The sequence below is a fragment of the Enhydra lutris genome, unplaced genomic scaffold, assembly GCF_002288905.1.
Source record: "Enhydra lutris kenyoni isolate GAN:26980312 unplaced genomic scaffold, ASM228890v2 scaffoldscaffold7, whole genome shotgun sequence".
Classification (NCBI taxonomy): Eukaryota; Metazoa; Chordata; class Mammalia; order Carnivora; family Mustelidae; genus Enhydra; species Enhydra lutris.
The window spans coordinates 5,719,425-5,736,404 of NW_019154091.1; the positions used below are offsets into that span (position 1 = coordinate 5,719,425).

A 16,980-nucleotide genomic window follows, 5' to 3' on the forward strand; every position below is an offset into this window, starting at 1 on the left:
CCCTCCCTAGCTCTCTAATATTAGCCAACTTGGATCGAATCTTGGACTTCCTGTCCTTTGCCTATATCTGCGTTTCACAAGGAATTCTGTAAGGTACCCATCTGAGCTCTTTTGGCCTAGAGCTTTAACACTTCTACAAGCCTAGTCCAGAACTAAAGCTATATTATTTTAATGGTTTCAGATGATCAAAACCCAATATAAATGCTTTCAACGTGATAATTCAAAATAAAAACGCCATTTTAAGAAGCCTCCTAACACGTGACCAGTAGGGTAGCTAAGGCCAAATGGTGCAGAGGTTGATGGCAAGAAAAGCGTGGTGAGTGGTAAAGAGTGGGTTAAGAATCAGGTGCACGTCCCAGCCATCCTGTCACTAGCAGTGTGACCTCGGTGTTTCTGTCTCAGGTTGCATCTCTAGACTAAGAATGATAATGTTATTGGAAGGATTAAATGAGATGTTTGCACATATGTAATGGACCTGGCGCAGTTGCTAGCACAACTAGAACATAGCAAATGTTCAGTAAATGGTAATCATCGCTATCTTGGGTAATATGGGATCATTTCTAATAAATAAGGAGTTACTCAAATGCTTTTGACATGAACCATCACTGTATTAATTTGTTCATTCTCTGTATCTATCTGTTTACCTGATGTAGTTTTGAATGTAGGTGAGGTCCAGAGCTGAAGGCCAAGAAAGAATTCATAAGACATCTTTGGTGCAAAAAGGTGGTTTTATTAAAGTACAGAGCACAGGAACAGAACTCTTGGGCAGAAGGAGCTGCCCTGGGGTCATGAGGAGTGGCCCATTAGCTACTTTCAAGTTGGGAGTGGGTTAAGGATAGTGTAAGCTTCCTAAGTATTTTGGAAACAAGGTTTCCAGGATCCTGAGGGTGCTAGCTATTGTTGGCAAAGGTCATTTATTATTGTTTCATAAACCCTCAATGATGAGACCCCTCAGATGTCTGCCCGGTGGGCCATATGCTTGGAGGATGATTCCCAACACATATCTTAGGGGGTAGAGATAAAGGAAGTTTCCAAAAGAATGTGTTATACTTACAGGATCCTGGGCTAGGATTGCCTTTTGCCTTTAGCAAAGTATAAACGTCGAGGAAGCTGAGACCTTAGAGGATGGTCACTCTGCCTGTTCTAAGGACTTGACAGTGGACTGTAGGTAGTAAGGAAAATCAATAATTTTTTTTTTTCTTTTCATACCCTCTTCTGGGTAGTTCTGTGAAAGAGGCAGCAGTGGAGCTCCAGGGTAGAGAGTGCCTCAGTTTACCTCCTGTCGGGGATTAAATAGTGTGCAGGGAAGGATAGCATACATTCTTTTACATTAGGTCCTCGTTTTAAGCTAATAGCTAGAAACCAGACCCGTTCCTATCAGTACATGTCACTTCAATGGGAGTTTTTCCGAAGTTAGCCACATCTCTGCCTACAAAGTACCAGCAGACTTGCGTGATGCGATGAACTTTCTAAAAATCATCAAGTCCCTGTCGTTGTGGGTCAGGATTTCCATGCTTCCTAAGGGTGCGGCCCACCGTGCAGGTTGCATCATATCTCTGGCCCACCCTGTGCCTGTTATTCTCACAACCTCAGTCTTCATCTTCCCAACAACGCTGGGATCAGCATCAACTTACTCACTTTGTAGGTGAGAAAACTGAGATCGGAAGGTCCGGTCACATGCCCTAAACGGAATCATTGGAGAGTAAACCAAAAGCAGCCGCGGGGGTTACACCAGCTCAGTCTTACCACAGTTATTCGTTATTCACCGTCAGTTATTTGTCAGAATGATTTTGAATGTCTTTATTATTATAAAAACATTTCTTAGCAGGACCCAGGGGCCTGGGGTAGCAGCGTGAGCATCAGGTCCAATTAGCCACTGGGAGGAAGCCAGTGGGGATTTTATGGGAGGAATTTATATTCAATAGAAGCCTTTTGGCAAAGTAATTGAGAATGTGAATAAAAGGGAATGAGAAAATGTAGTGTTCTTTAGACTTGCAAATACATTTGAAAAGGTTAATGTTGTGTTTTACTGAGGTAGAGGAATTCTTTGATCTTGATGCTTCAGGGAAAAAAAAAAAACAATGCAAAAATATCAGGGCATCTCTCTGGATCATTTAAATAATGTTGCCTGCAAGTCCTCGGCCCTGGGACCACACTTATTTTAGCATATTTATAAATCATCTGAGGAGTATATGGTGAAATTCCAGATTTCAAATTTCCAGATGAAAACTGCTAAACTCCTCTAGGTAGTGAAGTGCCAAGCTGGCTAATATAAATGCAGAAAGACAACCCAGGGTTACGCGAGTGGCAGCATTCTGGACAGCAGATGGGCTTCGGCGTGGACAACCATAGGGTAAGGAATTTAGGGAGAAGTAAAACAAACCATCCTTCCAAGATTAAAGGGCTTTGAACCCTCAGCTAGAATGAAGCTCGCGTATATTTTTGTCCCTAGTTATTCCTACTGCAGCTAAAAGGCCAGCCAGAAATCAGGAGTGCTTAGAAAGGGACATTGAAAAGGGGCCATTAGAAGCCGAAAATAGTCTCCTGCTCAAATGTGAAGCTGTGGTCCACTTATACCTGGAGTGTTGTGTTTTGCTCCACAAGCCTTAAGCAGCTGTGAGAAGGTACAGAGATGGATTCAGAGGCTCTGTGGGGAACAGGAGCTGTTTTAGGGGGGCCAACTACAAAGATCAGGATGAAGGTTCACAAAATTATAGGGATACGGTACATGTGGACACTCACCTTGATTAACAGTTGCCGTCCCCGTCATCGGCAAACGTGGGTCAGAGCGTAGATAGGAAAGGAGTAGAGCATACCGCTGGTTTAAAGTCGGAACCAATTTAGGCAGAAAGGCCAATAGGCTCACTGACAAATAGGCAAATAAAAATTCAAGGAAGTATGGGATGAATGCCAAAGAAATGCCTACCTCTCCCCTTTGAAACTCAAAAGAGAGTTGTTTTGGTTTTTTGTTTTTGTTCTTTTTGGGGGGGGGAGGGGGTTGTTTTTAGATTACTTACACTATGGGTAGAATACTTTAGGAACTAATAACCCAAATAGTCCCAGTTCTGTCCTCGTACTATACATGGGCAGAGAAGAGAGAAATGCGTTTCTTATGAATGGATGTATAATACGCTGTTTTAAAAAGTCAGTCATTCTTGGAGATGCGCCTACACTTTGCAGTTTACCTTGGAGTAAAATAAATTTTGGAATTCAGCAAACCTGATTCAAATCCTAAAGCCACCGTGTACTGGTCCTCAGATAGGCTACTTAACCACTCTGAACTCTAGTATCCTCTTCTGGAAAGGAAGAATACCTTCTAGAGAAGGATGTTGGGATGGTGAAAGGGGTAGCATTTGTAAAGCTCCAGGAGGGGAGGGGGCCTGAGACTGTCTGCAGGTCTTGGCTCCCTTTGTCATCTCTTCCACAGGTGTGCCCTTTGCAGCACCCTCAGACTCAGAATCCCGTCCGAGGGAGCCTCTGAGTCTTCCCCCAGGTGGACCGAGCTTGATTCTCATGCTACTCTGCTACTTTCATCAACATTAACATTCATTCTCTCATATTCATTGAGCCCCTATTCTTTCAAGCATTGCTTTAGGCATTTGGGGAATCATACTGATAAAGATAGATCAGGGCCCTGCTTGTAGGAGGTTTACCTAGGGGATCTGAGGCACACGCGCACACACACACATACATACACACACACTGAACCTGTAAACAAAGTCATTTACGAGAATGAGAAAAAGGGGATCCTAGAGTAGAGTGGGACAGGGGTTGAGGACATGGTTCTTTTAATGAGAGGAGGAAAAAGGCTTTCATGAGGAGACAACAGTTGAGCTCCAGAAGGACTAGAAGGTGTCATTTGAAAATCTTAAGGGGAACGTCCCAGGTAAATGGACAAAGGGGATAGAAGCCCCGAGGCAAGAATGAGTATGGAATGTTGAAGGAGCAGAGGAGACCAGTGTGAGCATCCTGAATGGAGAGACCCTAAGAGAGGCAGAGGGCAACCAGCCTACTGGGCCTTGGAGCCAGGTTAGGACTCGGATTTTATTTTAAGAGCAATAGAAGGGCGCCTGGGTGGCTCAGGCAGTTAAGCATCTGTCTTCAGCTTGTGTGATGCCGGGTCCTGGGATGGAGCCCTGCATTGGGCTCCCCGCATAGCCAGGAGTCTGCTTCTTCCTCTCCCTCTGTGTACATGTGCTCATTCTCTCTCCCTTAAATAAATAAATAAATAAAATCTTTAAAAAAGAAACAGGAGCAATAGAAAGCTATTGGAGAGTTTTCTGCTGGTAAGGGAAAAGACTCGACTTATCCTTTGGAAGGCGCTGTGGTTGCCGAGTGGAGAACGGGGCTCTAGGGCAGCTCGAGCTAAAGGAGCGGTGTCAGCTCTCTTTTCCTGCCTCCAGTCCGCTGCCACCGTGGACTCTGCCCGTGCCATTCCCATCTTTCCAGACTCGAGGGCCCACTCTGATTTCACACTGCATCTCCCAGGGGGCAGAGGTAACGGCACAAATCCCTTCACTCTTCCATCTTTTAGGACATGTAAAATATTTTTTCTCAAACAAAATATTTAACCGAAATATATGTCGTTTCAGGTTTTAAAAATCAATTTGATTGGCCACAGGAAACGTATTTTGGCATCTCTGGGAGACAGGCTGCACGACGACCCACCCCAGAAGCCCCCTCGGTCCATCACCCTCAGGGTAAGTGCCCAGCTGGTCCGTTTCGTTCTCTACTCTTATCCTCAAAAATGATCTTGTGCAATAAAATAAAATGACCAATACAATGGATCGGGAAGTACAGGCTGTTTTCCATGTAGCTTACCTTATTTATATAAAAAACAATCTCACTTTTGATTGTATTTTGTAAGATGAGATTTGTTTTTTTCAATTGGTTAAATATCTATTTTTGAGATTTTAGATGCACACCTGACAAACCACCACCTTTAAAGAATCGCTCCCTCTCCTCCCTTCCCACACTCCCATCTGCACCAAGTGAGAGGAAATGAGTTTTCTGTCAAACTCCTCAAACCCACAGAAAAGAAATCAATGGAGGACCACAATTAAGGAAGGATCAATTTAAAGTTAACCTTAGGGTCTTCTGGTTTTTAGGCAGTGCAAACTTGTCAGCTTTACCTACTTCAAAAATGAAAAATAGAGACTCTAGAGAACTTTAAGAAACGAGTTCAGCTACATTTTGGGATTATGGGACAGAAAAACTAGAGAGAGAACCCACAGAAGGCAGAGAAAACTAAAGTGGAAGGAGAAGGAAGGCAGGAAGGGAGGAGCAGAGCGAACAAGAAAACGACAGTTGATCGCCAGCAAGGTGGCAGTGGCAAGGAGCCCGCAGCTGGCCCTGGTTTTGTGAGGCCTATTGGACCTTTCCAGAAATTCCTCAAAAAGCCAGGATCTCCATGACTGCTTGGAGAGTTCCAGCTCTGTTCTCTTCAGTTAGTCCTGCACTTGCTTCTGACCCCTCTCCTGCACGTGGCAGCAGAGGCAGGGATCGAGAACAGTGCGCAGGAGCCCAGCCCTTAGATGGAGCTAAGTTCCCACACTTGATCTTAGCCAAAAGGTGGAGAAACAATTGGAACTGAGTCCCATCTAACGCGTGCAATGCCGCAGAAAGCCTCTTACCAGTGAGCTTCAGCAAACAGCCAGCTCGCTACCACCAGCACAGCGGAGGGCCAGGCAGGAGAGGAGCTGCTAAGATTTGGAGTCTGATTCCGTTTTTAAAGGAGGAGAAGATATACAACCATGTCAGGGAGCACAGGAGAGGTGGCTGGAGGAAGGAACCAGAAGGAACATATTGGGAGAATCGGGACACACTGGGACATTTGGAGACTAGTTGAGGGCTTTGGGAGCAGTGAAAGGAGAAATAGGACCTATTTTTCTTCCCAGGAAAGGAAGCCTCCAGTAAGTTAGAGGGGAAATAAGGCTGGAAAGAGATTATTGTCTTGCCTTCATTTTGCTACATGAAAGGAGGGAAAGATTTAGGTGCCGTCAGTGTAAACATCCTAAAATGCCTCTTTACATGAGCAACTCCCCCAACTTATTCTGCTCTCTTTCCTTCCCCTCCTGAACCTCTCCCTCTGGCTCCCTGGAAGAAATTTAGGAGAACAACAAACAGACTAAAGACAGAGATTTCCCTAGAAAAAGTGCAGGATCTTAATCTGTCACAGGAGGCCCAGAACATCTGGGGGAGGAGTGGCCTGGAGACCCAGCACAATCCAACCCTCCTCTGACTTGCAGACACTTGAGCCCAGCCTTCTGCCGCCCCTTGTCTTCCTTCTGCCTGGTTTCCCTCAGCTTGAGTCATCTTTGCCGTTGACACGCATCCTCTGTCATTATATGCATTGCTCTGCGGTCTGCGTGTGACATGCTGTGTCTCCATGCTGTGTCCTCTACCCTGCCCCATTGCCACACCACCCTCTGATGGAGAATCAAGACCCGTTAGGTCCCATCGGGGCTCTCTGTTCATGTGTCTACCACAGTGAGGACACTCTGTCCGCATTAAAACATAGCACACACGATATCGTCAGGGGTGCCCAACGTACGTGTGCCTTCTCTCCTGAACTCCTCCGTAGCACTGGGTGCAAGAAAACAGAGCCTGACTGAGTATCCTTTAAACTTTTGACCTAAAATACTTAGGGGGGGGAAATATTGTCTAGATCATGCCATTAAAAAAATGGCGGAACGTCATCTATGTCTTGGCAGTTGATTCAGAAATGACTCCCCACCCCCGCAATTTGTCTTGTCAGTGTTTCACAATTGTGAAAGCAAAGGTGAGCCACAAGAACATGGTATTTATTTCATGATGTATTTCCATTCAGGATCCCAGTGGTAATCACACTCCTCCTCAGTTGTCTCCATCACTTAGCCAAAGCACTTACACCACTGGTGGCTCCCTAGACGTTCCTCACATTATCATGCAGGGCGATGCAAGGAGGAGAAGAAATGAAAACTACTTTGATGATATTCCCCGATCAAAACTGGAGAGGCAGATGGCCCAGGTAAGGTGTTATAAGCCTCTGTGATGTTTTTGCCTTCCCCCATATCAAGTAATGCATTCTAATATTGAACACTGGCTTACGGTGAGCGGGTGCCTGTTGTCCACCCAGCCGGAATTTTACCATTTTATGCTATGGCTTTCATTCCTTACTTGCTTGAACCAGACCGAAACAGACCTTCCTGGGAATGGAATGTACACACAGACCCTTGCTCTCCATTCTTATGGGAGAAATTGTCCGATCTCGTTGCACCCAGAAAGTCTTTGGGCCAGAGAGGGTCACACCATGTAAGAATCGAATCATAATGAAAATGAATAATAAAAGTCTGGGTTATAAAATGTAAATCGGTTAGATGACAGAGCCAAAGTTGGAGGGAAGTATTAGCTCTTCATGATGTTGTTAATTTCCTTCCAAGCTAACATGCTTGTACAGAAAAGTACCGTCTCATATTGTCACCTTGAGGAGTTGAAGGTGATGATGCTGCCTGACACAAAGAACCGAAAAAAGAAACCTTTCCTGTTTGGACCTTTCCAGGGTTTTGGTAGAGATGTCTGTGTCTAGCCTGCCCTCAGATTACTGCTCAGAAACTTGAGTCAGCCATAACCAGACAGCAGAGCATGTTGTTAACATGCATTCAGAGGGGCAGCTAGCTCTAGAGTTTCTCTGAGAATTCAAGATTTGAATTTGTTGACAACAACTGGCAGAATCAGCTCTTTTCATCCTCCTCCTAGGTTCAGACCGGTGTGTTAAGAGGCTTCTCTCTGCCTCCCACACCTAAGATGAGAATCTTGAGGTGAAAATTCGACTGTAATTGCTTTGCTTTGCTTGTTAAATATTTTTCTCAACTGTTTGGTGAGATTCTGTTTTGAAAAGCCTTTGGTAAACATTCTGTGCTGCTGCTCATGAAAGAAAAATGTGGAGAGAATGTTCTGGAAACCATGGCTATTCTGCCTGCAAATGCCCTGGAGAGAGAGGGTCTGGTATATTGCAACTCCTTTCGGCTTTCTCAATATTGAATTGTTCTCTGGGTTCTTTGTGCAGGGAATGGCAATGTTAGGATTATGGACAATCTTTTATTGAAGGGAGATGAAAATGCATGAGATACAAGAAATGAATAATTTTCCCTTTATCTCTTGTTAAGTATTAGCTTTTAATCCTTATTTCTGTTTTCACTGATGTTCTTTTAAAGAATCTGAAAGCTTTTTCCCCAAGTTGTTCAGATATTTCCTGCTGCTTGTTAGTATTTGTGAATCACATATCTGGTTAAATTTCTCTAGTGACGGCATTTCAGAGACATGGTTTGATTTAACTTTGAGCCATGTTGTCTTTATGTATTAGTACAAACTGGGTCTTTTCTGAACCTTTCCCTTCCCTGGGTGAAGGAGGATCCTTCATTAAAAACCATTAGCTACTGTTGACTCTGCCAGCCTCAAAAACAGAATCACCTATCCGAGATCCTCATATAATCTGTGAAATTTCTGCACAGAGTACAGTTTTTTCAAAGAGGAACTTAATTCCCCATCTGCCTGCATGTGAACACTTGGGTAATCTCGCACGATTGTTCCCTAACTTTCTCTTCTTCGGGAGGTTCATAAGCTAGGGCCGGTATGGAATAGCCCAGATGTTTTTCCTGTCACTCCAGTCAGCAGGCATCCCTTTGAAGAGTGGTCTCACTCTCGAGAAAGTTTAATGAACTTGTATCTGGCCAGGTGAGAGAGGTCCAGAAACAGAAAGAGGCGGAGATAAGTGGGTGGATGGACACAGTGAACCACGGAGGGTCTATGTCTTTTCCTCTCATGGACTGTCTGCAGTGATGGAATGACTGGTGTAGACATAGGGCACAATCAGCAGCCAGGAGCATATTAGACCTTTCTGAAATCCTGCCATTAAATACCGCACTTTGGCTGCAGAGAAAATAGGAGATGGCACTGCAGGAACCTGATCCACAAGAAAAAAGGATTCTGAGATCGCAACTCTTTCAGTTGGGTTAATTGCAGTTTTTTATTTGTTTCTCTTGAGAATGTTTCCTAGTCTAGAAATGCCAAAAATAGTGGAGAAATGAATGTGTACCTTTTAAAAATTAGTTTCAAAACTTTAACCTGTCAAAATACAAAATACTCAGTGATTTTGTTGTTGAACGGTTTTATTTAAGTACTTTTCTACCACTCAGCCACTCAACTAATGCTTTTTCTTATCCTTCCTTTTCTGGTCATCTGCTATAATGATTTTTTAAATCCCTTTGCTTTTTTAACAACCTGTCATATCCACACTAGACCACATTCTTCCCCGAGGTTGTCCTTAGCCAATAACGTTGAGTCTTCCTAAAGATTTGAATGAGAAATTAAAATTTCAGTAAGCAAGGAGCTAGTTACATCGCCTTCCAACCAGGAGCTCCGTCCCTGCGGTTCCTCCCTGGACATTTTCTCCCAAGGGGCTTATGAAGCATGGGTAAGGCTTGCCTTGCCTGTCTCTTTCCCACCAGACAGTAGAAGTTCATCTTCAGGCTTTCTTACTTAAAGGAAAGGAAAATGCAATTAATAGAAAATCACCAGGCCAGATCCACGTTCCAAGAAACCCCTTTACTCCAAATAGCAGAGGCCCCACCAGAGCAATCTGGAATTCTAGTCATAGGCCAGAAACCTTAAGTTCTTGGTGGTGGCAGTATTTTAGAAGAATGTTGCCTTCTTAAGGTCTGCTCAATAAATGTGTAGAAGCGCTTTCCTTCACTTGGAAAAACCAATGCTTAAAGTTAAATTGAGGTGAATTCAATGTCCCCTCCACTACTAAATTTGTTCATTGGCAAATGATTTTCAAAGGTAACACTAGGGTGATGTTTAATTACTTGTGTTCAACTTGAACCAATATGAAAAACTGTCTTGGAATACAAAAGATTTTAACTACTGTGACTATTGTTTGCTTTTATTCAGATAGAAGCAATATTCTGGCATCAAATCATGTTAAAGAAATATGTGAGAGACAGAGTTGAGTTCAGTACTAAGAACGTTTTTTAACCCACCGAATGTAATGATATAATCACACCTAAACAATGGGTTTCCATCATGCTGAAAACATTGTTTTCTAGCCTACAGTTCTAAATTGGACTCATTAGCTCAGAAGCTCCATGGTGCTCCCACATTGCCATAGCTCTAATAAATGAATGTCACACTCACATTTGTATAATAACAACTCAGAGCTTTTAAATTTTCAAGTGCTTTCACATCTGTTATCTCCTTTTAGTACAAACGATCTATCCCACACAACTACTCATGTGCGTGTTACACACGGCAGATGAGCTGCTCAGTCCGAGTTCTGTAGAGATGAAAAAGCAAGCGAAAATACGGAAAATAGATCAGAAGGGAGACAACTATTTCCAGTATTTAGGGCCGACTCACAATCTTTGGAAATTTTCTTGAGTGTTCTTTAGAAGTCAGAATACTCTTAGGTCCCCAGATGGCTCAGTCAGTTAAGTGTCTGCCTTTGGCTGAGGTTATAATCCCAGGATCCTGGGATCGAGTCCTGTATTGGGCTTCTTGCTCAGCGGGGAACCTGCTTCTCCCTCTGCCTCTGCCATGCTCTCTCTCTTTTTTTCTCATAAATAAATTAATATTTTTAAAAAGAATACCCTTAAAATGAATAATAAAGGAGAATAACGTAGCTAATAAAGTTTAGGGACCATATTCTCCAAAGTTACAGAGAAAGGAAAAAGAGTTTCCAGATATGAAACTTATCACCATTTATAGAAGGCCTTCATTTACAAAAAATACTCAGGGAAAAATGAAACCTGCTTCTGTTTTCACAAAATAAAAAGGTCTCCTAAGTAGTAAGAGAAATGCAAGTCTTTGCACAAATTTTAGCTTGATATTAATGAGGAAAATCCACAGCATAGAGGTCCTTGTGTTTGGAAGGCTCTCATCTAAAAAGAGTATCGGTATTGGGGGACAGTTACCTTATCTGATGCACGCAAACCCGAGAAATAGATATTATCCGCATTTTGAAGACAAGGAGGCTGGGAAACCACATGACTTGCGTGGTCCGGGTCACACAAGCAGAAAGAAATCAAATCAGAACTTGCCTGGGGGATTATGTAAGGCACTGCGAAGGCTTTGTGCGCATTGCTCCTCAGTCAGTGGAAAGTTGATTCAGCCGGAAGTCTAATGTTTCTTGATCCAAGCAGTATTACTTAATAAGTACAAGTGATTCGTTACTTCTTTATTTGAAAGCATTTTACATATTATATGAGTTCTACAAAGATCTGTTCTTTTGATACTGTTAAAAGAGGAGAAATGGAAACGGGGCCAGATGGAAGCCCTGCCCTGGAAGTCCATGTGCTCTGTCTTACCTAATCCTCACCGTGGAGCATCGTGCACTCAAGCAAGCCCAGGGCGGTAAGGGGTTTGCCTCCTGGCTAGTGTATGGCAGAGCCCGGACTCACGCTCCACCTACCTGACCATAGCCTGGTTTCTCTATGGCTCCTAATACCCTGTGGTGTGTCTTAAATGATATAAATATTTTTACGTGATATAAAACATTTTATTTTTTAAGATTTTATTTATTTATTTGACAGAGATTACAAGTAGGCAGAGAGGCAGGCAGAGAGAGAGAGAGGTGGAAGCAGGCTCCCTGCAGAGCAGAGAGCCCCATGTGGGGCTCGATCTCAGGACCCTGGGATCGCGACCCGAGCCGAAGGCAGAGGCCCTGACCCACTGAGCCACCCAGACACCCCGATATAAAACATTTTAATAACAGTTCAACAAATACAGATTTCCCCTACTCTAAATTAGATTACACCTGTGGAGGCACAGCAAACAGAACAAGGATAAAATCACTAGTAGTTTAATGGAAACTTACTGAATCAGCTTTTTTATGTATCATCATAAAACCCTTTAATGCACAACTATAACGATTATTTGTTGAGCCTTTTAGTGCAGACCCCTCTGCACATCTTGGTAGAACTCTGCCCTTCCCCCATGTTTTCGAAAGCTTCGCCCAGAGGTATGGAGCTTATGGTGCATCCAGAGAAGTCCTTTTTTTCTGCAACCACGGGAAGCTGTTTCCTTAGCAGCTTCTTCCGTTGGAGTTCTGATTTGGTTTCTTTCTGGCTGTGCAACCTGTACCAAATCATGTGGTTTCTCTGAACTTCAGCTTTGTTTAAAATGTGGATAAAGCCTGCCTCTGGGATTTGTGTGTATCAGATAAGATGATTCATGCGAAAGCATATTCTAACCTGTAAGTCACTGTGTTAGTACGTAGATGATATGACTCTCACTTGAGGTATATATCACCTGTCAGTCCCTAATTCAATCATGGGGTTCATCACGGGGCCGGTGAATGCCAAAGATATTAGAAAAGTAAGTGCTCACTCAGATGGTTGTAGCATTCTGTATAGACCGTCTTTTTGTTCCACTGTTCACCGTGCTTCGAATACATATGGACGATGGAATTGGAATTTTGCTCCTTATTATTTTAGTCGCATAAATTTAAAGGCTGCCAAGAAGCCTCTCTCATGATGGGGAAGGGAGTCTGTGCAGTGATCACAAAGCCAGGAGAGGCAGAGGATAGGTGGAATAAGTCTCTACCAATTCAGGCTACAAAAGTATGTAGAACTCCTTAGTCCCCATCACCTGTTTAACGCATCCCCTCACACCCCTCCCCTTGCGAGGAGCATCAGGAGATGTATAGACACGTCCATTTGCTACATTGCACATCTGAAACTAATATGTTAACTAGTGGAATTTAAATAAAAACTTTAAAAAAAAGTATGTAGCAAATTTAGAGTAATGGCATGTTATTACTATTTTAACGTGGTCTCGTAAAACATTAAGTGAGAAAGAGGGACTACTTTTTCCTTAAGTGAAATTTACAACTTGCTTGAATTATACAGCCCACAAAATTGGCTAGAGAGGCATGGCTATCCCAAGCCGTGAGGCAAATGCTTAGCCGTCTTTGGGCAAGAAGGAAGATGGTAATTTGTTCTTTTTCATATTTCGCCTGGGAGAGAAAGTCTTGTTTGTAGAAATTTTACCCACTGCTCTGGCATTATGGGAGTTTACAGAATCAGCCTCCAGAAAATAGCACAACTGTGCTCAAGGAACAATATTTTACAGAAGCGATTTTTCGCCCCCAGCTTACAAGGTTTCTTGTTACTGTGTTAACATCGGATTTTTAAAAAATGCTCGTAAGTTAATGGCTAGTTTTTAGTTTAGACCGTTATTGCCTAGCCACTACTCAGAAAGACTCAGCCTGTCCATGACTTCAGAAGTTTCTTCCATGAAGGTTTCAAGAGCGACCCCTAATACTCAAGCGCAGACAGATAATATAAAACCAAAAAAGAAGGTTCAGAATAAACTCAGTAAGCTCTTCCGTCAGGAGCTTCTGATCTGACAGCCTGTCGGACTGACAAGCTGACGCACCAGTTTCAGAGATAACATGGGATGTTGATGAGAACTGTGCCCCGATTCAAGCCAAGAGCTCTGGACCACCAGCCATTGATTCCCAAAGGCATTGCACCAAGCAGAAGTGGGAAACGTTGCTTTCGTAGTTGGAATTTAAACCTGATGTGTGTACACTTCGTTTATTAATGTGGACGGTTAATTGCCTCTTCTCAAAATATACACTGCTCTTTCCCTGTGACAACTTTGCAGAGGGAAATTCCAGTGTGATTAAGTGTCTTTTGGGAAACTTTGAAGTGTCACTATCTATCCCGTGCATCAGGTTTTAAAAAAAAAAATCATGGGAAGAAGTAGGAGAATCACTCAGAGGGATTCTTTTTTAGGTTTTGATGCTCATCTTACAAGTCTGGATTCTTTCATTCTCTGTCAAGTCCATCAGTGAGGCAAATTAGATGACCAGGAGTTTGTTCTGACACATGCCAGTCAGACCTAACACCTCCATTGATTTTTGCTGGAGAAGCTTTGATGTCTCCAGCTTCTCTCAGTGTCCTGGTACTTAACCAAAGTGAATGTTCCCCATTAGAAACAGACCATGGATTAAAAAAAAAAAAAAATCAGTATAAAACATCCTATTTTCAACTGAATAAATAAGAAATTTGACACTATATAAAAACCCTATTTCGGTGGAATTGACCTTGTGATATTTAGTGGCGCCTTAGGCTTGCTGACAGTGAGTAGCTTATTCACAAAGAGGCCCACTAGGCTATTTTTCCACTTGTTAAATCTTTGGAATGTTTCTCATTATATCCAGTCCAGTTCTTGGGTCCGCAGGTCAGAGTTTTGGTTGTTGTAATCTGACCTTGATAAATTTTCAAGGGTAGGAGAATTCTCTTATTCCCCTTCTCCCTCTTCCTTTTCTTTTTCAAATGTTAAAAAAAGGGAGGGGGCTCATGTCTAGAGGAAATAGGGCTGATTAAGCAGTCCTCTCTCAGTTAATCCCATTTGTAGATGACTGAAGTCAAATACCAGTAGGGACTCTTCTAGATACATGCAAGTAACAAAAATCCGCCTCAGGGTGTCTTAAGTTAAAAAGGGCGTGTGTTCGAGTCATTTCACTGCAAAGTTCAGGTGGGCCTGGGTCCCGGTGCTCCTGTGATGTCTTGCTCTTTGGCTCTTCATGTCTCAGCTCTGCTCCCTTCTGGGTTGGCTCTTCTCCCAAACAGGCCTTCTCTATTATGAGGGAGTTTCAAATCCAGTTTCTACTTAACTTAAAACTATAAGAAAGAGGCCTTATTTTTCCAACCGCTCCCCTTAAAGTCCAGGATCGAGTCCCATTTGTTCAGATCAGTCTGTTTTGGATCACTTACCTGTCCAGAGCGAATTACAAAGGAGGTTGTGTGTGTACTGTGTAGTGTGTGTGTGTGTGTGTGTGTGTGTGTGTACGCACACGTGCGATTTGATTAGCCAGGCACAGGTCATGTGTCTGAAAGGGGTTTTAGCTCCCTCCTGGTGCACCACACAGACTGAAGGGTGGGAAGGGAGCCCCTCCCAGGGACCATCAGAGTGCCATGACCAGGGATGGGAATGCAGCAGAAATAGCAAAAGTGGGCCCCTGAACAAATCCGCTCTAACATTCTGAGAATGTCTGATAGAAAATTGTCATATCACATGAGTACTGATTTCAGTGGTTCATATTTATAATTTGATGAGCTTTTTAAAAATATCGGACCTGAAGCCATGAGATCAGGGTTAAGAATCCCATCTCTGGTATCTCTTACCTCTATAAACTTGAGCAAACCTTTTAGCCATTCAGAATCTTAGTTTTCTCTTCCTAAAATGAAATGAATGCCTACCTCACATTATTTTTTGTGAGGCACAAGTAAAGGAGTAGTTGTCAAAGCTATTTTACAAATTCTAAAGCTATATGTTTGGGTTGTTTTATCAGAAAGTATCATTATTTTGAGAAAACTTCTACAGTATGCTTTTTCATCTAACAACTGGGAATAAATGTACTGTGGAGTAAAGCTCATAATACCTAACTGTGTTTTACAAAACTACTTCTATTTTCCAGCTCCTAAGCCCAAACTGATATCTCTCCACTGGTATAGAAACAATAGTTCTTAGGAGTTTGAATACTCCAAGAAGTTTCTATCTGTGTCATAACCCAGTTAACACTGGAGCTCTTTGGAAAGGATTTATGGATGATACCCTTATTTAAATACTTTCAAATACTTGATGAGTTAGCATATATTGAATTCTATCATTATCTTTTATAATTAAACTTTTTTTTCTCCTACAGTGAAGTGTATGTTGGCTATGTAGTAGCAAGGCCTGACTCTTCCTTCATCATTTTAAAATTTCTTGTACTGAGCACTCTGTAAATACTTGTTGACCAGATTACTTTACACAAGGTTATAGGCACCACAAAGCCACAGTTTTCTAGGATCCCCAGATTAGACACAAATTGGGATGGTCTCAAATCTTTTAGAAGAACTATCTGGAACAGCCCCTGCCTAGTAGATCTGGTAAGTTAACTGAATGCCATTATTGTCAGAGGCAGTAATGATTCATACAACTTATAATACAACTTATAATGTATAATTAATACAACTCCCAAAGCATGGAGAGTTTATGTTGCTTACCCAAGGCCACACCGATTGTAAGTAGAGGCAGGATTTAGACCCAGGCAGTCAAGCTTCCCACCTGAGCTTTGACCACCGTGTTGATAAACACCTGCACTCTCTCCAAACTGGGTTTCAGCAGACATGACACATTCTGTAAGTTCTAGAACCCCAGATGTCTCTAGTGCAATGTTTTGAGTCCTGTGACAGATCCTATTAATACTATCTAACGTTTTAGGAAAATGCAAGATTAGTAAAGAATTGAACCTCCAAGATAGCATGGATAAACTTTGTCAAGAAAATCCTTCACTCTTGACATCTGTTTTCTTATTCTTTACAAATCAGGAGTAGCAAACAATTGCTTCATGTAAACAATTATGAAATGGCGCAACCCCTTTTCTGTAGGGATTTCCAATGAGGTTTGAATGCAGCATCACAAAGATTTGCAGTAACTTGTGTTAATGACCAGAAGATTCTTCTGTGCTTCTGCTAAAGAAAAGCAGAGAATCTTAGGATGGGAACGGGCTGGAAAATATATCTAGTCCTGTGACATAATGCAGGACTGTTCCTAATACATCCCAAATGGACAGCTACAAGTTTCTGCCTACCCTCGTCCCTGGGAAGGTGACCCTGACTTTGTGAAACAGTCCCATCGCTCTGGAAAAATTCTTGTAGAACTTTTGCCTTACGTTGAATTGAAATAAGCCTTCCTATATCTATTACATACTTAGCTTAGAAAAATTGAAGAATAAGTCTGCTCCGTTTTGCTGAGAACAGTTCTTTAACACTAAAGAGAATTTGATGTCTTCCCCTTACTCTGTTCATCATATGCGGCTCCTTGCCAATATCATTCTGAGAAGTGGGATGTACACCCCACAGCATCCTGAATCCCCAGCTCCGGGCACATCTGCTTTGTTGATGTTCATGTTTGACCTCCGTAACATCTGTTAACTCCTACTCTGCT

The 16,980-nt window shown here is 42.5% G+C and overlaps 1 protein-coding gene across 13 annotated transcripts in view; it reads left to right on the top strand.

The window, feature by feature from the left end:
- The window catches only part of LOC111141988 (ankyrin repeat and sterile alpha motif domain containing 1B), a 1,155,119-nt gene that overhangs the window by 1,069,240 nt on the left and 68,899 nt on the right, over positions 1–16,980 (top strand). For 7 of the 13 annotated variants that reach the window (XM_022494890.1, XM_022494891.1, XM_022494892.1 and 4 more), the window contains 2 exons: positions 4,593–4,700; positions 6,830–7,009. The exons of 3 other annotated variants lie outside the window; for them this stretch is intronic. In XM_022494890.1, coding sequence (XP_022350598.1) covers positions 4,593–4,700; positions 6,830–7,009 — 288 coding nt within the window. The remainder of the gene's footprint in view (positions 1–4,592; positions 4,701–6,829; positions 7,010–16,980) is intronic. 3 more of the 13 variants (XM_022494897.1, XM_022494898.1, XM_022494899.1) reach the window with 1 other exon arrangement.